General features: G+C 39.2%; 1 protein-coding gene across 1 annotated transcript; it reads right to left on the bottom strand.

The window, feature by feature from the left end:
* Positions 1-2,580: 2,580 nt before the first annotated feature.
* LOC138611797 (dual specificity protein phosphatase CDC14AB-like) lies at positions 2,581-23,961 on the bottom strand. The gene is made up of 14 exons (XM_069685039.1): positions 23,914-23,961; positions 22,386-22,476; positions 15,384-15,459; positions 15,148-15,240; positions 14,971-15,050; positions 13,979-14,045; positions 13,084-13,146; positions 12,584-12,671; positions 9,932-10,162; positions 9,600-9,738; positions 4,900-5,125; positions 4,647-4,738; positions 3,317-3,457; positions 2,581-2,629 (listed from the first exon to the last, which is right to left on the bottom strand). Exons 1-14 carry the CDS (start codon positions 23,954-23,956, stop codon positions 2,581-2,583), a joined length of 1,479 nt encoding a protein of 492 aa, XP_069541140.1. The 5' UTR covers positions 23,957-23,961.
* Between the last annotated feature and the right edge of the window lie 1,431 nt (positions 23,962-25,392).

Here is a 25,392-nt window from a genome sequence, read left to right as displayed (position 1 = left end):
GTTCAAGAGCGCCGTTTTTCCAGCAAGCATCTGAACACCTGTGACTCTGATGCTTTATGCAGAGGGAAATACGTCTGTATGCAGCCATGACTGAAAACGTTAGGACAGACTGGTTCCAATAAGGGCTACTTAGGTGTTTGTACTGAAAAGTTAATTTACCTTAAAAAAATATGAAATATTTGCTGATTTACAGATATTCTTTCTCAATGTACGCAGAAAAGTGTTTCAATCAAGCAGCTCTGTTGAGCACAAATAAAGCAAAAAAAAAATCTCAAATCTCAAATGTAGGATTTGTTTTGGAGCTAAAGTCTGCACGGTTGTCTGTGCTCAGAGTTTATTCAAATTCTGAATCAGATTATGTACTTTGTTGGTGTAATAAATGTAGTGCCAACAAGAAAGGACAGGAGCTCAGGAAATCGGTACATTCAGTAGATTTTAATGATTTATTTTTGTTCATCGACGTAAAAACAGTTGACTGAAATACATGAAATTTGCAATGAAAACTATGTTGTATTCAGCCATGTTACACGCTCATGCTGTTACATTTACCTCACATGTGCTGTAACCTAACATTGGCCAACCTCCACTTTCAGTTGAATTCATCGTGTTTTCAATTAATAAAAACTAGTTTATGATAGCAGACTTATGCCTAAAAATAACATGAAGCTCCTCAGTAAGGAATCAAATGTAAAATATGTTACTAACAGCATTCATTATCAAGAGTAACTTAAGTCATTCTTCCATCATCAGAAACAAAAATACTCATTCATCTTTAAAATAAGGGGCTTTGCAGGACCACTAAAAACCCTGTTAGCACTTAACCAGTGATGCAACAACAAAACACAACCAATCAACATATAGCATGATAGTAACAGCACAGTATAAAAACTAACAGCATTTGCATTGCAAGATTAATATTAATGTTGCAACGTACAAAAATATAACAACAAATATGTTCTATTCATGCAACTGTTAATAAAAGAGAAAATCCGACAAAATCTACTAAATCATTTCTGTCACTATAATTTCAACCTCTTACCTGCAAATGTTCCATGCCTTGTTTGGTTTGATGTTATTTGTATCATTCAAAACAAAAATGGATTTAAAATATAGTTAGTTTATTTTAAATAATATTAAGCATAAAAAGGTTGTATTAATAAAGTATCTCGACCTCTGTTGCAAACCCTGACATCCATGTTACAACACCTGCCCCAACATCCAGAGATGTTAAGGATAGACGCAGACTGCCAGTCACTGCTCATCTTGATGTAAACCACCGCTTTAAACTGGTGATGGGCTGATGAAAGCTTTCTTTCTTTTTGTGCAGGAAAAGATTTGAAGCTTTGGGCTTCAAACTGAGAAAACACAGCGACATCTGGTGGCTTGTCAAACTTAGAGCAGTGTTTTGTGACTGGAGCTGAGGCACCATCATAGCTGAGATTAATAGCTTTGGTCTCATAGGAGAACGATTAAAGTCCAAGACGCATGTTATTATTTAATCTATAAGTTACTGAACAACATGAGTATTATCATAACTCCTGGATATAAAACATTTTTGCTGACACAAGATAAATATAGGTAATTTGAATACATCTGTCAACTTCAAGGTCATAATTCTGTTACAAGTCATATTCATTAAATTACCTGATCACTATCGTACATTGTTACCTGGTATAAGATGGAAATGATGTGTCTCTAATGTCCACTGACATATTTCACAGTAATTCTCATCACTTCTTTTCCCCCTGATGTGCCGAGTTCACCTGTTAAACTTTTAAAGCTGTCGAACTATAAGAAGCTCTTCTCAGGGAACCAGAAACAGTTGAAGCTTTGGACACAGACTCCAGCACAGGAACAGTGCTCTTCACAGGAGGGAACCAAACTCTAGAAGTTTGTTATCATCCACCCATGTCCACATTTCACCAACAATACTTCAGATGGGGGTGGAGTTGTGAGCATCAGTCCCTTCATCGTTTATTAAGTTTTCCTTTTGACGCTTCTTGCTCTGATGAAATGTAAAATCAAAGCATCACTGGAAAGGACATGAAACGTCTGCCTGTGGTCCATCTGTCACCTGAACCAACATGTGATCACCTGACTGACACACAATCATCTCTGTCTCTGACGTGGTCACAGCACGTTAATAAATAATTATTCTTTTTTGTATGATTACATTTTTCCTGAGGCCGAGAAGAGTGGATATATTTGAGTTTGTTTATATTGGAAATTGTGTGTGAAACACTATTTGTTTATTTCCTACCAGAGACCCAGAGATGACTTTTGCCCCCAGTACTGACCAATGACTCAAACTTTCACAAATCTGGGGAAGCCCGTTAACGTAATAACTAACGTAATTAGTTAAGAAGTACAAGTGTCTTTTTAGAGTTGAGCAGAAAAAAGATCTTGAGCGGGTGAACACCTTCATTAAAAGTTACTTCGTCAAACAAATTATCATAACAATCGCTGAGTTTGATAAAATGTTTAAGGCTCAGACAACGTGCTCATGTTGGTAGTCCTGTTTTTGACTCATCATCTGTTGACTGGACTTGTGAGCAGAATGGAAAAGCCCAAACACTGAAGTCAGGGAATGACAGCAGGCCTGGCACTGAACAGACTGAGGCTGAAGGGACTGAGGAGAGACAGAGACAGAAATAGTCCTTTCATTCCAGTGAAGCTGTGACGTAAACAGAGCGGCAAAGGCACAAAACTGAGACAAATCTGGATATGCAGTCCACGTGTTTAAAAAATTAAAGAAACAATTAAATGCAAAAACTGAGAAAAAAATAAATACATAAAATAAAAGAAAGAGACCTAGACCTAAGTTCTGCACAAAGCGATGGCCCTTCAACTCATAATCCCTTGTAGCTTTAAACACTGGCTTCTCTCTGTTTCACACAAAGACAACTGAACTCCCTTTTTACGAGCTGAGTCCTTCTTACAGACAGATATTGTTTCATATTCAGTTAACCCGCAGTGGATTAACGCCTCGTCCACACAATATACAAACATTTATAATCATGCTTTAACACATTTTAGGAAAGTGTGTATTTAGTTCCAGCACTAAATCAGAGAATGTATGTAAGAAGTGATAATGTAATCTAATGAGCATCATACTGTATTAAAAATGAGGATGTATCTTCATACTATGCTAAACTTTAACACAGACACAGACAACACAGCAGTGTGAGTGTGTGCAAGTGTACATCCTACTCTAGAGGAATGGGCTCCTGACACACTGTCATTTTGAAAATGATGTGTTGTTTAGCTTCGATCTTATTGACTACATTTAAAGCGGAACAAGAGGAAGGACACCAACCTCTTGACATACGTGGCGGAGGAGGAGGAGCTTCGTACCAGCTTCTTAGAAGAGGAGGGCGACGAGGCGAAGGAGAGAGGGACTTTAGGGGCCTTACAAGGTGGGAGAATGGAGGAGTAAGAGGCCTTGGACAAGTTAAACCTGGATAAGAAACATATATAAATAAACGGATTGTAAAATTTGTGCTGTGTGTTGCTTCTTGTCAAACCATTAAATATAATGCAAAGAACATAACAGCTTAATTTACAGTTCTGATCATAAAAAACAGACATGACAGCATGTATGCAGGATGAGTGAACATTGTGCTAGAATATGCTGACACAAAAACAACGCAATCATATGACTGATTAAAACAGAATCAAAATAACAGCATTCATTCACTGAAACATCAAAGATCTGTATATGTGTTGTAACTAAACATTTGATAGGTGAGAGTGATGATGATTAAAATCTCTGCACAGCCACACGGATGCTTTCACTTATTGTAGCTAATTAGATTTTGGTGCAAGTTGAAGTTAGGCTGAGCTATGTGAGGTCACCAAACTACAGGAACCAGTAATGATGAGGTTTAACGCAAAACTAACAGGAGGGACAGAGGATGTTAATTGACAACATGCCCACTGCCCACACAGCCCGCATATTCCGCCTAATCATGCAAAATAAGTTGAAACACCTGTAAGCGAAACCCTGGTGTGAAGATCTTCTTGCTTTTCTTGAAATTAAACATAATGTTTGATACTTTTTTTTTTTTTTGCCAATTTTAGTATTTACAATAAACTACAAAAGTGCAGTACAGTGCCTGTAATCACAAGAGCTTTGATCACACTAATAATACAGAACTTTGGTTAATGGCATTATTTATATATATATTTTTTCAATTATTACAACAGGACTACTTCAGTGTGGTATGAACACTGTTCCCTTAAGTGTTGGAATATGTGATCCTGCGATGATTTCAGCCTGTTTTTACAAACATCTCGGACCATATTTTTACTTCTACTTGTACTGGGGCAGGTCAGCATGTCTAAGTGTCTGTGGGAGAGATACTGAAGCCCAAAATTGCTCGCAAAGGGGTTGCTGTTGGTGCGTGAGTGTGTGTGAATAATAATTAGATTCTTAATAATTAGAATAGTGTACACCTATACAATGCAGTGCAATACATCATAAACTGTTGAGTATTTTATTGTTGCGCTTTTTGTTCTGAAAGAAAGTTAATTTCTCAAAATGTCAAACTTCCTTTTGCCATTATGAATAAATGTTTAACCCACAAACCCACAAACCCACAAATCCACAACCCCACAACCCCGACGTCAAACAAAAACAGTTGTACCTTGAGGAGGAGGAGGCTGATCTGGGTGGGCGCTTCCCCTTCAGTGATCTCAGTTTGTCTCCCTGAGTTAGACTGCTTTCCTTCCAGTTATTCTTCACACACACACACACATCATAGATGTATATACACAGTTTATGAGAGAGAAATAAAGAGAGTGAGTCACAGGTATCAGTATAAATGGAAAAACATTTTTAAACTGAACTTAAAAAATATACGAGGTCATTTTTAAATCCCAGAAACTCCCACCTCTCACCTCATCTAAGCTGTAAGATTTGTAAAGTGAAGTGTTGATTGACAGGTCCTCCATGCTGGAGAGTAGGCGGGACATAGCTTCCTGTCTACCTGCGTCAGAGCCAGGGCTGTGAAGCGGCTGCTGCTGACGCAACTGCTGTAGCTGCTGTCGTCGACTCAGTCTCTGCTGAACCAGTTTCTGTTTGGAGCGATGGACATCACCCTGGATCCACAAACTATGCTGTTTCCTACACACACAGGACACAGGGCATACTGTACAGTCAGCCTGACAAATGATTGAGTCTGCTAAATTTTGTTTCAGAACTGTCCTGACTAGTTTTAGTAGCTGTAAGAAAAATCACCTCATTAAAGTAAAAATATTTATGGAAACAACAAATATCTCAAAAACACTGTCCTGATTTGTTATTAGATAAACAGCATTTAACTCTTAACAGGACTAAGCTACCGCAATGCTGCTGCTGTGAGAGGCTGTACTGGCGCACTGTGAATCCGTGGAGTAAATGCTAACATTAGCAAAACATGACACACTGATAGTGCTAACATGGTCATAAAGCAAAGTTCTGAATAAATTCCATCTTTGTCCTGATAATGATGCTAGATGAGAAGTCTGTAGATCAAAGGGACAACAAATCATCCCTTGGAGAACATATTTATATGATTTTATGTTATTGTATGAGAGTGGGGATGACATGCACCAAGGGGACGCGAGGCGGAGTCTAACCTGTGGCCGATGCATCAAGGAGTTTGCCTCTATACATGGGGTGCCTGCTCTACAGACTGAGCTAAACCAGCGCCCCTAGCTGGTGTTATTCTTAACATTTTCTTATGATGAACAGATCCAATGAAAAAAACCTTTTCCGGTCCTCTGTAACAGATTTTATAACGACTGTCATGTCGCTTCCTCAGAAGTAGAAAACAGAGGCGATCTACAGGCGATGAGGAAAACAAGGAGCTAATACATTTTCTGTCCTGCCATCATGTCGGACAAATTGATATCTGTCCTGTGCTATCCAGACGGTCTGCCGTCTACAGTCTGCCTGCATCCATGTGAATGCAGCACAACTTTCAAATGAAACCATTAGATTGTCTCATCGTCTGGGCAGTCATCTGGCTTTTTTATTTATTTATTTATTTATTTATTTTTATTTATTCGAACAGGTTAAAAGAAAACAAAATAAAATGTACAATGTGCTTTGGCAGAAAAACAATTAAAGAGACAGCTCTATAACAACATAGAAAATCATACCTTGTTCGAAAGGGTGTAGGATGAAGTTAATAAAACTTATCTAGTCCTACCCCTTTATTGTTGTGTTTATATAATTAAATCAGTCAGAGCATGTGTAGGAAAACAGAACAGAAGAAAAGAAAGAAGAAAAAAAAGACAATGTATCAGAAAAAAAGGCACATTGCACATTGTTATAAATTCATGTTTCCGTTTCTCTCTTGTATCCATTCAGAATGTGGTTTTTAAAAGTTTGTTTGAGCTTATTTAGTGATTTGCAGGTTTTCATTTCTTCACTGCAGCTGTTCCACAGATTAACTCCTTTGACTGATATACAGTGTGTTTTTGTGTTGGTACGTACAGGTTGTTTTTTGAAGATGCATATTACCCTGAGATTGTGTTTGTTTTCTCTTATTTGAAACAACTTTTGGATGCCCTGAGGTAACTGATTCTGATTTGCTTTGTACAGGATCTGAATTGTTTTAAGGTCGACCAAATCTTTGAATTTCAGTGCGTTCAGTTTGATGAAGAGTGGGTTTGATGGTTCTCTGCAGGTGCTGTTATTTACAATTTTTATTGCTCTTTTTTGAAGTTTGAATATTGTTTCAGTGTTTGTTTTATATGTGTTTCCCCACACTTCCACACAGTAGGTAATGTATGGGAGAATGAATGAACAGTACAAGGTGTATAGTGATGACTGGTTTAGAAGATATTTGACTTTATGTAATATTGCAATTGACTTTGCTATTTTAGCTGTAATGTACTGTATATGTGACTTCCAGGATAATTTGCTGTCAAGTATGACTCCAAGAAATGTTATTTCATTCACTCTCTCTATTTCTATGTTATTTATCATGAGTTTCTTTTGTGAAGTATTTGCCCGATTTCCAAATATTGTAAATTTAGTTTTACTTAGATTTAGTGTGAGTTTATTTGAGTCAAACCAACTCTTCAGTTTCTTTAATTCATCTGCCACTGTGTCAAAAAGTTGTTCCAAATTATCTGCACAGCAAAGCAAATTAGTGTCATCTGCGAATAAAATGATTTGAAGTGTTTTTGAAACCTCACATATATTGCTAATGTAGAGAATGAACAACAGTGGTCCCAGCACCGAGCCCTGAGGTACCCCACACTTCACTTCCTGTAGTTGTGATTTACTGTTACTGATTTGCACATATTGATTTCTATTGCTTAAGTAGCTGGATATCCAGGAAAGTGTTAGACCTCTGATTCCATATTTCTGTAGTTTTATTAATAATAGGTCATGGTCAACTGTGTCGAAAGCTTTTTTTAAATCTAAAAATACTCATGCATATTATTTGTTTTCTATTGCAGAGGTTATGTTTTCTACGAATTCCATGAGAGCGAGTGATGTTGTTCTTTTAGTTCTGAAACCATATTGTTGTTCACACAGTACATTATGCTTTGTGATGAAATCATCTAGCCTTGTGTAGAATAATTCTTCCAGTATTTTAGAGAATTGTGACAGTAGGGAAACAGGTCTGTAGTTTGAGAGTATGTGTCTATTTCCGGATTTGAATATGGGTATGACTTTTGCAGTTTTCATCTTTCTAGGAAAAACACTGGTTTTTAGTGACTGGTTACAAATATATGTGAGAGGTTTCACCACACACTCAATGATATTTTTAACCATCGACATATCAAAATCAATGTAGTTCTTGCTCTTGAGTTGATTAACAATGTCGATAATTTCTTTTTCATTGGTTCCCTTTAAAAACATAGATTCACTTACATTCAAACTCTACTTTCCACCTCATTCATATTGCTAGTGTTTGCAATCTTTCCAGCTAGACCAGGACCGACACCAACAAAGAAATCATTAAACTCGTTTACAATTTCGGTTGTGTCATTACTAGTTATGTTATTTTTGGTTATGAAGTAATTTGGGTATCCATCCTTGTTTTTCCTTTTTTTGATAATGTCATTCAATACCTTCCATGTATTTTATGTTGTTTTTATTGTCCTCTAGTAAATTACTGTAGTGCTTTTTTTTTTGCTGCATCTCATAATTCTTGTTAGTTTATTTTTATAGGTCTTGTATTTTGTTTCTGCTTCTTCTGTTCTTTTCTTGAGAAAGTCTTTATATAATACATTTTTCTTCTGGCATGCATTTAATATACCTTTAGTTAACCATGGCTTTTTTGCAAGCTTGTGTTTCACTAGTTTCTTTACCAGAGGACAGTTTTTTTCGTAGAGAGCCGTTGTTATTGACATGAATGTGTCATAGGCTTCGTCTACATCGTCAACATAGACTTTGTTCCAGTCTTGTTTCATGAAATCATATTTAAATGATTTAACAGACTCTTAAGTTCTTTGTATTATTGTCTTATATTTTGTATTTTCTTCGTTTGTTCCTGTGTAGCTCTGGACAGCTGCAAACACTGGCAAATGATCACTCGTGTCATTAATTATCATTCCACTAATTATTATCTCATCGATTCCATTTGTGAAAATGTTGTCTATTAGTGTTGCACTATGGGTAGTTATCCTGGTTGGACATGTTATTAATGGATAGAGGCTCATGCTGTACATTGAGTTAATGAATTCCTTAGTGTTATTGTTTTCTTGTGGGTTTAACAAATCAATATTGAAATCCCCGCATGCAAAAAAAAAAAATATTTTTATTTATTTTCTCATATATACTCGATAGCTTCTCTTTAAATACTTCAACACATGATCCTGCTGTTCTGTATACACAGTATGTTCAGTATGTTTTTTGATTTCTCTGTTTCTATTTCTACAGTGATACATTCTATTACGTTGCTTATTGCTTCAGACATGTTTTTAATAGTTTTACTTCTGTATGTTTTTTCAATGTATACAGCAACTCCTCCACCCTACAGTCAGGCTTGTCATGGGTTAATAGTGTCCAGGGTGACAGTTTTTATTGCTTTCCCATGAGTTGTCATTTCTTGTACTTGTCCAGCTCTGCGATGTCTTTGATGGCCAGCACTTTGGCCTCCTCTGGTGGTCCATTACGTTTTATGAATACTTTGCAGTTGGATGTCCAAGTTGCTTGAATCCGGTTCTCTTTCCGTAGGATGCGAGCTTGTCTGGCAGTGTCTGAGTTTTTCTTTTTAAATGGCTTTTCAACTTTTTCCACAATTTGCAGAGCAGACACTTTCAGTTTATATATAGCTTCTGTTGTGCAACTAAGTATTGGCTACATGTATTTAAAAAAGCAAAATGGTGGTTTTGTAGGTCAGCATTTAATGTTATCTTTTTCTTCCCAAACACTATGCTACAACATTAACACAAGATGTTGCAGTAGGACTAATCCACATGGATGGACACAACAGGATGGTATTTGGGGCTGATGCAAATGAAATAAAAAAAATGTGTCCATGGTAAGAATGGAATATGTCAGCCATCACAGCAGTGTAATATTTTAGTAGTTTGGACAACAATGGAGCTCTACTGCTAAGAGGTGTATGTGCCACGACCGAGACAAAACTCACTCCTCTAAGAAGTTCTGCTGGGGACCAATGATGGATCCAGGCCGGCAAATCCTGATCCAAGCGATGGCTTCGGCTGCAGTGAACCGGAAGTGCTTCATCAGGTAGCAGCCAATCAGAGTGCCTGTACGGCCCAGGCCAGCTGTGATTGAATGACATGTTTACAAAAAAAAGGGTTAGGAAGGACACGGTTTTTTTTCTTTCAGAAAATGAAGATTAGGTTTAAGAGCAAAACTAGCAACACACTGCTTACTTTGACTGTGGCAAAAAATGAATAAACACCACACCCACACACACACACACACACACACACACACACACAAATCCACTCCTACCTTTACAGTGGACAGCCACAGCTCCTTCAGTACTTTCACACACGTGCAGGAAGCGCCTAATGATGAGATCAGAGGGCGTGGTCCCATCCAGGAAGAAGAGGTCATGGTGCTCAAAACCTGCATCCTCAAACCGCTTGCCTTCATACATCTTCCTGTTTAAACGGACCACTGCTGTGACTTTATTCTGGTGAAAGTATGCAAAATACGCCTCTGGTGCATGGAGAGGATAACCTGGAAACACAGTCATTATGATGTCTTAGTTACAAAGGTTCAGTAATACATGGCTCATTTCTGTTCAAATACATTGAACCCTGACAAATAATTAAAAAAAACATTCAGAATCAATTCCAGCCAACCATAGACTGTTTACAGAGTGGACGTAGTCTCTGGGTCTGAAAAATGAAACCATTGTGAAGGTGCCTTTAACCTGCTTCTGATCTCGGCAAGGTTATAGTCTGATGACAACATAGCCTCTGTGGACAGCGGTGAACATGCCGGGTGTGTAGCCGGCGGTTAGCGATAATCGACCAGTCAAGACTTCCTTTTCCGCATGCTGCATTGTTAAGAAACTGTTTTTCTTGAGACTTTCTTGTAATTAATGGGTCTTACCTTTGCCGAAATTTCAACACCATAATCCAGATTTTTAAAAAGTAAATATGCCAGCTTTGTCAGGTCTGTCCTCACGAGGAGAAGAAAACTACTTTAAAAATGCTCGTTTGTTGAATGGTGGTCGGATCGGTTTGATGCAGTTGGGAAATCTGAACGCCGAATGGCTTTCGTAACACAGCGTCAAGGGAATTTATCTCAAGTGAAAAGAGTTTTTGATCTAGGGCAGATTGTTAGCTGAACTTACATGCATATGTCTGTTTATAGAGATGAATAAGAAGCTGAATCGCCGCCAGATGACGCTGATGGGAGCCGGAATGTCATGACGGTGGATTACGTTCCACCCGCTTTTGCTCTCCACACAGACTGTCATTCCTGCATATGGCACAATCAGCCTCTGATACGTGATCGATACGTTCAATATCATTCGGACTACAAGTGTAGAACAAACAGAAACCAGAACACTTGCCATCCCTAAAATCCATGTCCCTGCCTACAGATTCTATACTCCCATGTAGAATCTGTAAATATAGTTTAACCTGCTTCTGATGGCCAGCAGGGAGCGACTCCAGTGTTGTAAAAGGACATTTGGATGTAATAAAGCAGATGATAAAAGGACCTTACTTCTCAGTTGATTTATTAGCTTAGTTAACATTTTCATTTTGGGTAAACGTCTTGGTCTCCTTCTTGCATGTCTTCTTCAATGAAACATGTTGTTTATGAATTATGGTTCCATTTAGAGGAAAATAAATGATAAAGTAGGGAAAGCTTTTGAGACCTGTGATTAACCAGTTGTTAATATCGCGCAGTGAAAATGTCTTTTTTTAGGCTTTGGTTTGCTCACTTTGAAGAGTAGGCTGTTCATTTCTCAAGCCAAAATTAGCATCCCAAAAAACATCACCGTTACCCTCAACATACACTCTGCTACACAAGCTAGTGCAAGTCTTCTCTAATAACCTAGTGTGAAGCCATCATTCCTCTAAAGCTCCTCTAAATCACTTCTGGCTCTAAAAAACAACATTGGAATGGCCACACTGTAAACTTCATAGTGGTGAGGTCCACTTCTTATTCTGTGCAGCAAACACACCCTGACCAAGGTCTGCAGGTCACTCACTGGAATGTTCCCATCTATAACATCATCTCCTGGTATGGAAACCTCTCAGTTAGACACAGGAACAAGCTGACATAGGTGGTCAACCAGGGCAGCAAGACTGAAATAAACAATTGCAACTTCAGAACAGCAAGGGGAAGCGCAGTTGTAGCAGGGGTAGCTTGCTAAGGCACGTGCAGTAGATACCAGAAACTGCCAGTAGAACTGCCAGTAGCTACCGTGACCTGCCAGAGCTGCTGCAGTAGGTCAGGCCCTCTCTCCTTCAGAACATATAATGAGCAACTTGTCAATCACAGTTACCTATGTCCCAAAGCATACCTGCTTTCTTGTCTATTATAAATGTACCCATAATATCCTAACTGAACATCATGTAGCATTAAAAGGTTTGAAACTTGAGGATGAGACCATAAAGTCATTAGAGAAATCTTTTCTAAGGTAATAAATGTACTGAGAGATGGGTTCATTTTCTAGTAGACTTAACTTACAATCATACTTATTTAAGCAACAAGTGGAGTCACAATAGAACAGAATGCAGGTTTAAGGCACTTCTCCATTGGCTTCACTTTGTTAAGATATGGCTTTGTCCACATCTCATACACAGTCTTTGATAGCAACCAAAAATCAATGTTGTAATAATGTGGACTGTGAGACCTGGGAGCAAAATTCACTTCCACTTCATATAAATGAATATTACTGAATATTCTTAGGCTCCAGCCCCCCGCGGCCCTGAACAGGATAAGCGGTATAGATGATGGATGGATGGATGGATGGATGGATGGATGGATGGATGGATGGATGGATGGATCCATAGATGGATGGATCCATAGATGGATAGATGGATGGATCCATAGATGGATGATCTTCTGGGGAGCTCAGAAAGCACTGGGTGGAACTCATTTTTAGAACAATTGTTTCGAGGAAAGTTTCTGACTTACCATTCTCTATCTTACTGCGAGGGTGAGGGCTGCTGAATGCCAGAACTTTGCCTGGAATAATCCAGTTCATATCCCCATTTTCTACACGCTAAAAACAAATAGACAATGAGATGCAGTTTTTCTTTACAACTTTACATTTCAAATTATACTTTGATATTACGACAAGTGCATCAAACCATGCTAGGGACAATTTTGAGCTTCAGTTTGACATAGCCTAAGTGGTTTTGTAAGTGGCAACACAAGTTAATACCACATTTCAAATAAGTACCAGAATTTGTCTGGGGTTTTTTTTGATGGAAAAAAAAGCCATGATGTTGCAGAGAAAAAACAGAAGCTACAGGACCCTCGTCTGTGGCCTTACATGTGGAGAGTTTCTGGTGTTACATGCAGTAACAGGGTGGTTTTTTCACTCGATTCACTTGATTGTGTATTTGAACTGTAATGCAAGTGGAACTGTGCGTCAGTGTGTGAGTTGATGATTAGTGTCTGTGGGCCTTCACCTCATAATGTTCATATTCCTCAACATGGAAGCTGTCAAAGTCAAAGATGCCATGCTGCATTGCCTGGAGGAGAGAGAGGGGGGGGGTTAAAAGTTTTATACTGTGATGTCATTTGTTACCTCTTGGCTGTTTTTTTTTTTTTAACAATTTGTTTATTAACATTTTTTCATATACAGTTCACAGCGTCAATAACAGCAATAGAACTTCAAATTCCACCCAGATCCACCCCCCCTCCCGAGCCATAGGCCAACTCTTGCCTTCAACCCTAAAGAAAATAAATAAATGAAAAAAAAGAAAGTTAAATGATAAATAAAAACATTAGTTAAATAATTAATAAAGAAAATAAATTAAAACCATAAAAAGATAAAGAAAATACAAAGCACAACAAATTACGTGCAGCACAGGTCATGACCTTGGCAATGAAGAAGCACAGCTACTCCTACAGGTATGTTACACCAACGACCGCCGCTACATCATTGGCAGAACTCAACTAGTTAACTGTGAAAAGTTATCCAGATACATTTTAAAGTCACTCCAGCATTTGTCAAAGAGATGGGGTTTCTTTTTCACATTGAACATAATTTTTTCCGAGGCCATGTATGATGCAACTTCCTTAAGCCACATTGAGACAGTAGGTGGGTTTTCACTTTTCACCTCTTGGCTGTTTATAAACTTTCATCAGAGTGAAGGTCAGGACAAAGAACATTGGTACAATGGTATAAAAGGAGTTGAACTCTGGCCTCCAGTGGAAACCCCCTCGTAATACACTATTGGAAATCTCTTACAATAGTTCAGTATGTTGTAATGCCAGTGGCTTATGGATTTAACCATAGATAATGACTGGATAAACTTCAGCTGACCTTCCCCTCATTTAGACGTTCAGCTTGTTGTTTACCTTACGAATTCCTTGTAAGCAGTCGAGGACTGTGAGGTTGAACGAGCATTCACCCACTGCTGCATCCCTGTTGGACACACACACAAACACACACATACACACACACATAAACACACGTAAACACACGTAAACAAACGTAAACACATAGATCTTAATTTTAATCTGACTTCTGCAAGTCAATCAATTTTATGCAAATGAAATACTAAATGAGTGAAATGCCCCTTTAAAGTTCATTACATTTTATATAGTGTTGTTTTTCTTTTTGGGGTAGACAGTAGCTCAGTCTGTAGGGACTTGGCTTGGGAACCAGAGGGTGGCCGGTTCAAGTTCTAATTCACCTCGCTGCTGTGTTCATCCATCTACATAGCAGTGTATTGGGAGCATGAATTAAACCAATCAGTGAGTAATCTTTCATTCCCTTTAAAAGTCAGGTGCACCTGCCTGGCAGGCGCTTTGCTATAATGCGACGGGTTACAGCCTGGACTTGCAGCATTTTCTTGCATGTGTTTTCTGGGTTTGTAATGGAGATCGTTTGGGCAGTTGAAGCGTGATTGCCCTTGTCGGCCATCATACTATGTGGACCCCTACAACCCACTAAAAAGCCCATCTAACCAGGTAAAGCCAATGTTGGCCCTACTAGGGTACGCTGGCTGGATGGGCAGGAAAGAAAGTAGGCCTATCTGCCATTTTAAGAAAAAAACTAATATACACACTTTATGACTACAGTGTTGGACCATCATCTCAACTATCGATAGTTTTGTGTTTACATTAATGCTGCCAACTTGGATCAGAGTGGCTAACTATCTGACAGACTTCATACACTGGTTAGAACCTTGGCCTTTGTGTGTGTGTGTGTGTGTGTGTGTGTGTGTGTGTGTGTGTGTGTGTGCGTGTGTGTGTGTGTGTGTGTGTGTGTGTGTGCGTGTGTGTGTGTGTGTGTGTGTGCGTGTGTGTGTGTGTGTGTGTGTGTGTGTGTGTGTGTGTAGGACTACCTGAATGGCAGGAAGCCAGTGTTGTTTCCTGAGATCAGAGTCCTGTAGGCTTCTTCTGGACTTCTTTTCAAATAGATTACCTTTAGGGATAAGGTTATATTTTATCTTTAAAGGAGATGTGGATTGAATGATGAATTAATGGACAAATCATGAATGGACAAATAGAGACATATTTACAGCATATCCGCCGATGAGAACAGCGGCACTGGCTCTCTTCTTTTGATCGTTACTTGTGTAGTGGACCAATTTCTTTCTGGACATGGTGAAAGACTGAAGAGGCAAAAAAAAGTAAATATCAAATGAATAATAAGTAATAACAACACAACAGCATCATTGACTTGACATGTACTCTGTGTGAGAACATGAGTAAACGCTCTGCCAGCATGTTAACTACACAGCTTGTTCTCTGTTACCTTCAGCTTCTTGTTGAGTTTGCAGCAGTATCTGTAGAGCATGCCCAGGTTAAGGGGTCCAAAGTCTGAATAGAAACTGCAACACACAGAGAGACAGATGAGGGTTGTCATAGAAGGTTCACCTGCCCTCTGTTTACACTGAGGATGAAAAGCATCACACATACAGTTAGCAATATGGTTTATGAAGAATAGATATCACAATGTTTATACAGTAAGGCTTACCAAATGAGGCCTTTCTGGGTACAAAGATAAACCCACTTTGCCTTGTTCTCTTTTTTTTTTTTAATGGCAAATGATTTTACTGCAGATTAATGAAACTCCTTCATTAAGACAGGTTAACAGCAAAATGAATCAAGGCTATAACTAATCAATAGTGTGCTTCATTAATATTTCTGGTGACATTTTAACACAGAGGAGATGGGTTCCCTTTTTAATCACACCTGTCAGACTGTCCAGGACCCTGCTGTTCCCTACAGAGGCAAGTCAAACAAAGCACACCAGCCCTGCTTACTGAATCCCACACTGAATTAAAGCGGGGCTGTAGAAGACAGCAGCGAAAATAGAAAAGAAAGGTTATATTATAACATTCGGAAAGAATAATGAAGAATTATCAAAAGACAGTTAATGACCTAAGAGCATCATTCTTTTCTGACCTAATTTTAGCAAATCCCTTAAACAGACTTTACCTCTTTTAAAGAAACCATTTTTATCAAAGTTTTAAAAAAGCGTGGTTTCAACCCAGCTTTTAGCTTTCTTGTGTCGTAACAATCTCTTTGAGTGCTAAGAATAAAATTTGAAAATGATCTTAGTGTTGATGCTCAAGTTAAGGATGTTGTAAAATCCTGTTTTTATCATCTCAAACTAATTTCAAAAATTCTAATCATTCCTGTCGATTTGCAGAAAGTCATTCATGCTTTTATTTATGCACTCTGCACTGGTGTCAGTCAGAGCTCCCTCCACTGACTCCAAATGATCCAGAACGCTGCTGGTCGAATTTTAACAGGCGGGCGGCTGTGTCTCAGTGGTAGAGTCGGTCGTCTTTCAATCAGAAGGTTGGAGGTTCGATCCCCAGCTCCGTCAGGCTACATGTCGAAGTGTCCTTGGGCAAGACACTGAACCCCAAATTGTTCCTGGTGTGATAACTGATTGACAGTTGGGCACTTTACGTAGCAGCCTCTGCCATCAGTGTGTGAATGGGTGAATGTGACATGTAGTGTAAAAGCAGCTTTGAGTCACAAAGACTAGAAAAGCACTATATAAGTACAGTACTTTTAAAGCACTAAATGGCCTTGTTTTAAAATATATTATAGATCTTAAGACCCCTTATGTGCCTTTGCGTTCCCTAAGATCAGTGGATGCAGCTCTGTTGGTTGTTCCTAAATCTCGACTGGTAACCAAAGGTGACAGGGCTTCTCCAGTCAGAGCCCCTGGATGGGGAACTCTCTGCCCATCACAATAAGACAGGCCACAACCTTAGCTTCCTTTAAATCCTCTCTTAAAACATTCTTTTACAGGAAGGCCTTCATGAATTCTTAATTCATCTTTTGTCTTTAACTGTCTTTTAACGAATTTATTTTTATCCATCTCTTTCATCGGTTTCATTTATCTTTCTGTCAAGCACAAGCAGCAGCTGAGATTAGTCTGATTTTACTTAGTGACCTGGGGTCCGTTTCAGAAAGGAGGTACAACAAACCCTCAGTCTAACCCCGGACTGTGGTTTGACTTACTCTGAGTTAAAATTTGCTGGCTTTTTGGTTCCAGGACAGCTGATCAGAGTTAGTTCAATCAACTCTGAGTAGGTTCAGTCGGAGTTAAAAAGCCAGCATTAATGGAGCCCCGATACCACGATTCACCATGGCAACGGCACACAAAAAGAGGTCCTCCTACGTCACACCAGTGGAGCTCGAAATCCTCACGCGGACGTTCAGCGAATACGAGCATGTTTTTAGAAAAATAAAGTAACACGGCTGCAGCTGCAAAAGAGAGAGAAGCGGCGTGGGAAGAAACTGCTGCTCGAGTAAATGTGCAAGTTTGAACTGGTCTATTTATTTAATACTTAATCACGACCGGAAGCTAAAATTTATATTAATTTAGGAGCAATCCAGCGGGAGAAAAACGTACATGGAAGCAGTTAAAAATAAAATACCAGAACATCATTCAAAGGTGCGGCTCAGGCAGAACAGGCTCATGGCTGAACCTCACTTCAGTCATATTTTAAATATCAAACTAATGAAATATCATTCAGTGGCTGTTTTAATGTGCATTAGCTTTATCCCCAACATGATGCTGACTTCACATACATTATAATTCATGTTGATTAAACTGAATTGTGTTAGTTTAAAAAAAAAAAAATCCAATAACTTACGGCTTCTTATTTGCTGCTCTCGGCAGTGGTGGTGGAAAATCTAAAAATGATGACTTTGACACAGATTTGTCTTTTGATTTTTTTATCATAATTATAAAAGACTTTTGCAAAGGGGTCAGAGCACCACAGAGACGCAACGTTTCTTCTTTTAATTCAGTAACCGCTCAAACACACGCGTGAGACGGGCTGAATGAATGAGGAAGTGGAATGAGGGTTTATATTCTAGAGGGAGGAGACAGAGCGAAACTCTGAGTTTCCTGAAGAAAACCTGCTCGCGACCAGGTTAGGTTCACAGACTCAGTTACCATAGTAACCAACTCAGAGTTAAAGTTACCTCTCTTTCTGAAACGGCAAACCCGAGGTTTCCCTCATTTCAGGGTTTACAAACCCGGGGTTTTCACTAAACCCGCTTTCTGAAACGGACCCCAGGATTGAGAGTTAACTTGAAGGTGAATCCTAAACAGAGCTTGGATTCACCTTGTGCAGTTCAATAGGGAGGCCAATTAAAAAAGTAGCAGCGCACGTGGAACTTAGCGAAAAGAAGGAAAATAGGGGTCGGAAATATGACCTATTTTTTGGCTTTCTGCTGTATCTGTATTATATCGTGGTATTACAAAATGAAAAGGGTACTCTACTTAAAATGTGATTCCAGCTCTTTTTAATCTATTGTTAATGTAGGGGAACTTATCTTAGCAGAGAAAAAATTAGTTTTAAATAAACAAATGTGTTCAGTGGTGCAAAATAGGAATAAAAATGAGGTAAAGGCCTTCATGTGTTTTGAGAGGTGAGTGAACCGTAGCCTATGGGTTAGCAACCTAGGTCTAAGCAATAAAGAATATATTGGGAAGTAATCTATTAAGTAATCATTTTCAGTGGTGGCCCTCAAATTATGGAACGAGCTCCCCCCATCGTTAGGATGGCCCCCACCCTACCTACTTTTAAATCACGTCTTAAAAGTTACATTTATTCTTGAGCTTTTCACCCAGCATGAGAGGTTTTGTGGTCTTTGTCTTTCTGCGTCATTTCTTTTGTCTTATTACTGTATTTTTATGTGTTTTTAGGTTTTATACAGTTTCTTCCTGTGTGCTGTCAATGTTTCTATGCATTTTACTGTTATTTATTTTTAATTTCATTGTGCAGCACTTTGGTAAACAGAAAAAATCTGAAACATATTAGAATTAGTCAGCAAACATAATTGTGGACATAGCGGGGCAGCCCACCCATGTATAGTTTATATGTGGGAAACACTGCTGTGGGTGTTATGTTTTAGTAAGGTAAGCAATCTCCCTCAGGTGCACCAAAAACCAAAACGTGTGTTTATCCTGCCATTGACGGTAATGCAAAATCTGGGGCTGCAGTCAAAAAGTCCCAAAAATTACCCCCTGTCTTTTCCTACCCACTTTTCCTTGACCTCGGTGGAAAACGTCATGAGGTCAAGGAAAGCTGGAAGGAGAATTCAAAAGGAGTGAGGAAAAGATGATCGTCATGCTCAGAGAAACTGACTGCACTTACACTGGGCTAATGTGACTGACATCACGTAGTTCTGCTGTGTAAAAAACTACAATCTACCCATGATGGACTGCAAAGAGCGCACCTATGCCTGGTGCTTTCTTACCGTGTTGTTGAACAGGTGATAAATGTGACCTCATTAAAATGTTGACAGTGTTTAATGCAGTACGGCCCGTCAGAGGCAAAGGCAGCTTAGTAGCATCAGTTTGAGGACCTGTGAACATCTGAAGTGTTCATATCTCTAAACGTAACTTCAAACTTCTGCACCCTGTTTAAGATAAAGAATTAATAGAATAATGATTTTATGAATGTTTTTTAAATCACTTATTTTACTGTATTGTGGTGTAAAATCATATTCTGTTTTGTTGGCTTCTTTTACCTTATTTGTATTACCGATAATATTACTGGTCTACACTTGATTTGTCTTACTATGAGCTTTTAATGTGTGAAGCACACCTGCAAACTAACACACTCCCCCGTCACAGATGATTATTTATTTAGGCCTATTTATCATATCTATGATGAGCAAAACAAAGGTCGCGTTTTAGTTATAGTCCTGAACATCATCAACGTCATCACAACGGAACACTTCATAGACGCATGTGGGTTTAATCTGTACTCTCTTACAGTAGAGACACAAATACAGTTTGTTTGATTGATTGATTGATTAATTGGAGATAGGGAAAAAATAAAAAAGGAAAATAAGTTACCAAAGGTAAAGAGAGATGGTTGTCATATTTAGAATATTTCTCACCCTCCTCTTATATGTATCCACATGAATCCTAAGTCTGATTGTTTGAAAATACATACAAATACAACAAAAGCCATGTGGGAGCTGTCACTCCGTTCACTGGTCAGAAGTCTTGTGTTGTTGGTGGGCGGATAAAGGAGGGATTTTTTTGTTTGTTTTTTACATGATAGCTATCCAACATGGACCAGTGACAGGACTGGCATTTGCTCATGATCACGGCCATCGTTGGGGCCATATACCAAGTATGCAAGCAGAATGGCACGTGAACACACCTCGCGGCAACTTCTAGAGAACAATGTGTTGCTTCACGTTATGCGAAGAAGACGTGCTGTGTTCAGTCGGCTGAAGAGGAGAAGGGAGCACATATTGAGCTTGTAGAACGACATCGTAACCTTCCAACTATTCAACCGAAAATGACTCAGGTAAGCTTGATTTGTTAGGCCCAGGCACGGTGCCAGAATTTTTTCCAATACATGGGGGTGCTAAGAAAATTCTCATGACATTAGAGTTACTTTATAAGCAAGTTCCTTTTTTTTAATAACAACAGCTCTGGTACAAAGCACATTCGATATAAATGTAGTTTTTAAATTGAATTTGGCCAAAGAATATTCAACAAAATAGCTAAAAGGCAAGGACAAAAAAGTTTCACATGTCAAGGTGAGAGACTTCAGTACCTGGCAGCACCGGACAGTACCCAGCAACAAAAACACAATAAATTCAAAATGACAGGTGCATTTCTTATGCAAAATCAGAAAACTGTGCATTGTTTCGGACGAAATGGCTATCACAACGTCCAGCCAACGAGTGGTGCAAACAGCCTATGCCTGTTAACTGTGCGTACACTTAAAAAACTGAAATGAACATCACAATATTGGTGATTACATTTGTATTGTAAACAAAAAATGTTTAGCTGTTTAGCTCAGTTGGTAGAGCAGGCGCTCCATGTACAGAGGCTACAGTCCTTGTTGCACTGATCGCAGTTTCGACTCCCGGTCTGCCGATCATTTGGTGCATGTCATCCCCCACTCTCTACTCCCAACATTTCCTGTCTATCTTCAGCTCTCCTATAAATAAAGGCCAAAAAAATCATCTTAAAAAAAAGAAAAAAAATGTAATGGATTAAACGTCTCTAACAATGTCAAAAATAACATTAATGAAAATAATAGCCTATCCAAAGTGCAGCCAGTGTGTGCCTAGTATATATTTATATGGCGCAGCTGGCTACGGGAGCTTGTTTGATTCAAAAATGCACAATGCTTACCACAAATTAATTGCAGCAGAGTTCGTTTGGAATTGGACCGAGACCTTGTTGAAGAGGTGAACTCGGTCCGATTACAAACGACTCAACAACTCTGCTGTGGTTCTGCAGTTGTTTTGGTCCGCACCCTATTGAGATTGCTTTGTTCCCACCTGCCCAAACAAAACGCACCAAGGGGGTAAACGCTGCAGGGTTTGATTCAACCAAACTAAACAAGGCAGGTTTGAAAACGCCCTTAAACACGCCCTGGTCATTTCACTCCATTAGAAACCTTCGTAACCAAAAAGCACTATTTGACCGCAGAACATGACACCGGTGGCGGTATTGAAACCGGTATACTGCCCACCCCTAGAGGAAAATAGAATCCACTACAATTCAGCTTAGTCTGTGTAGGAAAGCAAGCACAGTCATGCCTAAATGAAACTAATGTAACACTGGAAGGTAATGGTAACACTAATTTTTTTAAGCGTTAAACTTCCATCCATTATCCCTTCTATGTATTCGGGGTCGCAGGGGGGCTGGAGCTTATCCCAGCTGCCATTAGACGAGAGGCGGGGGATTGATCGCCAGTCAATCACATGGCTGACACACAGAGACAACCTTTTGCGCTCACGTTCACGCTAAGGGCAATTTAGAGTCACAAATGAACCTGTGGGAGGAATACCTGTACCCGAAGGGAACCTACGCATGCACGGGAAGAACAGGCAAACACAGAAAGGCCTCATACGTCTGAACCGGGATTCGAACCAGGAACTTCTCCAACATTCTTCAGGCTGGTGCCCCTTTACAAGCAGCTGATGCCCTCTTTCTTTTTTACCCCAAGCGTAAGTCCATCACTGTGTACAACACTGACACTCAAGGCCAGTGTTAACAACACTACTCAGACCAAACAACAGCTTTCATGAGTTTGCAACAGTGACTACAGACAACACATTTTGAATAACAAAATACCTCACACTACCGCCAATCTTCTATCATGGCTCTATACTGTTTTGATGCCATAATGCCATAAATGCCGCATTTGTCAATCTGCCTTGCATTGTGTAGAGTTGACGATTCTGTGGTGGTGTCATCTCTGTGATGGTACAAATGTAGTCCAGCTGCTTATCGGATGCTTACCTCTCATATATGAATTCCTCATCAGTGCTGAAGTAATGTGTGTTGGCTGTATTCTTTGGTTTGGCACGCAGAGTAACAAAGTATAGCCGGTCTGTATACGCACACACAAAGAGGAAGAGAGAGAGAGAGAGAGAGAGAGTATTTCAATAGGTATTCAGGCGGATCACATTGCACTCACAGGTCATTTCCAATGTTTGTAATCCCAGTTTTTTTTTTTCCCAGCTTGCTGTTTGCAGTCAGCAGTCTGAGCATGAGTGCCTCACCTATAACCAAGCTCACTTAACCAACCACAAGAGACTAAAAATGATATGAGGATAGTGTTATTGACATAATACCATCATGACATCAAGAATATTTTACTACATTTTCAACACCATGTTGCCACCACTGTTGCTGCATCAACTACACCTGTACTTTTAAACAGCCTACATAAGCAGCTCAGTCTACTTTTCATTGTTTCACCTCATGTTCACAGATTAAAACAAACAAGAATGAATTGGAGTTTCAATATTATTCCTATTTGGATCTATTTCCCCAATGTCCTACAATCAGCTCATTCAGCTCACCTGGTTTCCATCTCTCACCTGCAGCTCATTGCCTCATCAGTCCCTCAGCAGACCAGTCCTCTGAGCCTGTTTTGACCTGACTGATTCATGATTTTGGATAACTGCCTGCTCCTTTTTGCATTTGTTTCCCTGTTGGACTGATCTCCTGGTTTTTACTTGACTTTTAAGCAAACTCTTTTATAAGTGCTCCTCAAACTGTCTTATTGTCATGCTGTTGGGTTCAAATCTTCAGCAGTGAGCTTTACAGTAACCACGTTCTTGTCTACATTGAGTGAAGTGAAGAACTTCTTATGACTGCCACTGTTTTAATGACGATTAAATGGCACGAAATGCAAGGAACAGTGCCAATGCTGATCATTTAAAGTTATATTAAAATAGAAATTATTATCTTGAAGGTGAATAAACTGCACTGCACTGTATTTCCACTAGAACAATTTAAGGTACAGTGAAGTAACATTTTTGGAATCACTGGTCAAATCAGACGTCATAGTTTTAGGCTTAAAATTGTTTCTTGAATTTAAAATAATAATACTAAAAAACAATATAAAACCACTTTGATACCTCTGACCCACGTGACTGGCCTGTGTGGTTACTACATTTACGCCTGGTATAGACGACCTTTAGTTCTCAATGGTGGAACTGTAACGTGGATTTTTGTTCTAAAGTTGTCAATGTAATATTCCTATTATATTTTCATGAACATTAATTGTCTGTCTAAAGTTTAACAGCTAGTTTGATACCATAGACACAACATCTTAATTCAATGTTAAAAAGTATATTTTCAAATGGGAGTCTCAATGGTCACCGCTCATTTATACCCAAACACGCTTCAGAGCATCATTTACTCCAGGTATAATGTAAATTGGCCTATAAATGTGACATGGGTCAACAATGAATCATTAATCATTATAAAGCATTAACTATTATAAAACAATCACAGTTTCATGTGTATGTCAACTTACCTGTAATTAACTCCGACGCACACTGTTCATATTCCTCTGCCATTTGGCTCAGTGTGATCCCTGTATTTGTTTTTTTTAAAGATCGCCCCTAACTCCAACCCTAAATAAAGTCACAACTCTTTTACAGGCTCACGGTTGGGCTACAGTGGCATGTTCACAGCGATAAGACGATCCACGCGCGTAAGAAGTCTCCAAAGTCAGAAAAAACCCTGTAATGGGCCTCTTCACCATCAAATTCCTGCCGTCTCTGTTAGAATTGATTAGTTTCCCAGACATGATTCAGTCCCTCCATATCTAGATTAAAACGTTTCCCGGAATGTTCCAGCAAACACACAGCGGACGCGCACCAGGTCGAGCAGAGCGAAGGAGGGCGTTAATCCCTCTGCCCTGCACATGCTCGGTCAGCGGCCACGCACTACGCAAGTTGCTAAAGCCTGAAAGAGGCGGACCCATTGATGGATGACAATAAATCCTTGAATCAGTGATTTTCTGTCATATAAAAGTGCATAATATATTGTTATACTTAAGTAGAAGAATATAAGGCTACCTCCATATTTCCAGTGTGACTGTATGAGTCATTGTGATAATAAAAATGATAGTCTTAAAGAAGCTTACAATCTTTCTCTTTCTTTCTCAATGTAGATTAACTAAAAAAAAGAACAGTCCTACAGTGCAGCATAAGGTTACACCACAGCTACACCTTTAAGATGTCTTCCACATGGCTTTATCTGGCCTGAGGAATTTAGTGTGCTTGTGTCACCAACTAGCCAAAGCCTAGGTGCCAAATGTCTGAGCTCCCTAATTGCCAGGCTGAGCTGCGATTTTTCCCAGGATGCCGACTAAATCTGCATTAACATCACAAGGTTGTAAAGGTGTTTGGTCGCTTATTAAACCAAAGCCCTTCATTTGTAGTATCACTAATCCTGCTAAAATTTCCCTTTAGAGATGTGAAGTCAGTCTCTGGGATATTGCCAGTGTAGTGATTTTTACTGTGGCTGGATGTCTATAGTCAGCTGAAGTCTCCCAATACACACTGCTCACCAACAGTGCACTATAAGACAACTTTACTCTTCATTCCTTGGAAATTGACAATTTGCCCGGAAAAAGGAGACCAGGAATCATGGAAGACGCAGTGATTACAAATGACTTTAAAAAGATATCTATTAGCATACCAATGACCCACAGAGGCTTATGTTTCCAGCTCCTTCCACCAGTCAGTTTAGAACTGAAGAAGCCTTTCGGGTGAGAGGTGAAACGTCTTCAAGAACTTCAACCAAGTCCAGTTGACCTTGATGACTGAGAACCTTCACAGACAACATACATTTCATTCATTAGATGTGTTCTTAACTCATCATCATAAGGAGGCATGTAGGTGTGTCCCAGTGTGCCTCTGTGCATTCTCCTTCTTTTCTGTTCAGGTAAAATGTGCATGGAAAATCTTTTTATTACGTAAATATAGGAGGCCCTCCTGCTTCTGTT

Source organism: Semicossyphus pulcher, unplaced genomic scaffold (assembly GCF_022749685.1).
Source record: "Semicossyphus pulcher isolate SPU_LCO1_2020_fin unplaced genomic scaffold, fSemPul1.0.p SCAF_7, whole genome shotgun sequence".
In the NCBI taxonomy this organism is placed as follows: Eukaryota; Metazoa; Chordata; class Actinopteri; order Labriformes; family Labridae; genus Semicossyphus; species Semicossyphus pulcher.
Note: the sequence above shows the minus strand (reverse complement) of the source record. Positions and strands in the feature narration are given on the sequence as shown.

Bases quoted from the DNA above. Each gene is read 5' to 3' on its own strand.
- LOC138611797 (XM_069685039.1), bottom strand. From the start codon at position 23,956: ATGGCAGAGGAATATGAACAGTGTGCGTCGGAGTTAATTACAG. The intron at 15,051-15,147 runs GTAAATATGTCT...TTATCCCTAAAG, and splicing joins TTCTCATCGGCGGATATGCT to GTAATCTATTTGAAAAGAAG. The intron at 14,046-14,970 runs GTAGTCCTACAC...TGTGTCCAACAG, and splicing joins ACTGGCTTCCTGCCATTCAG to GGATGCAGCAGTGGGTGAAT.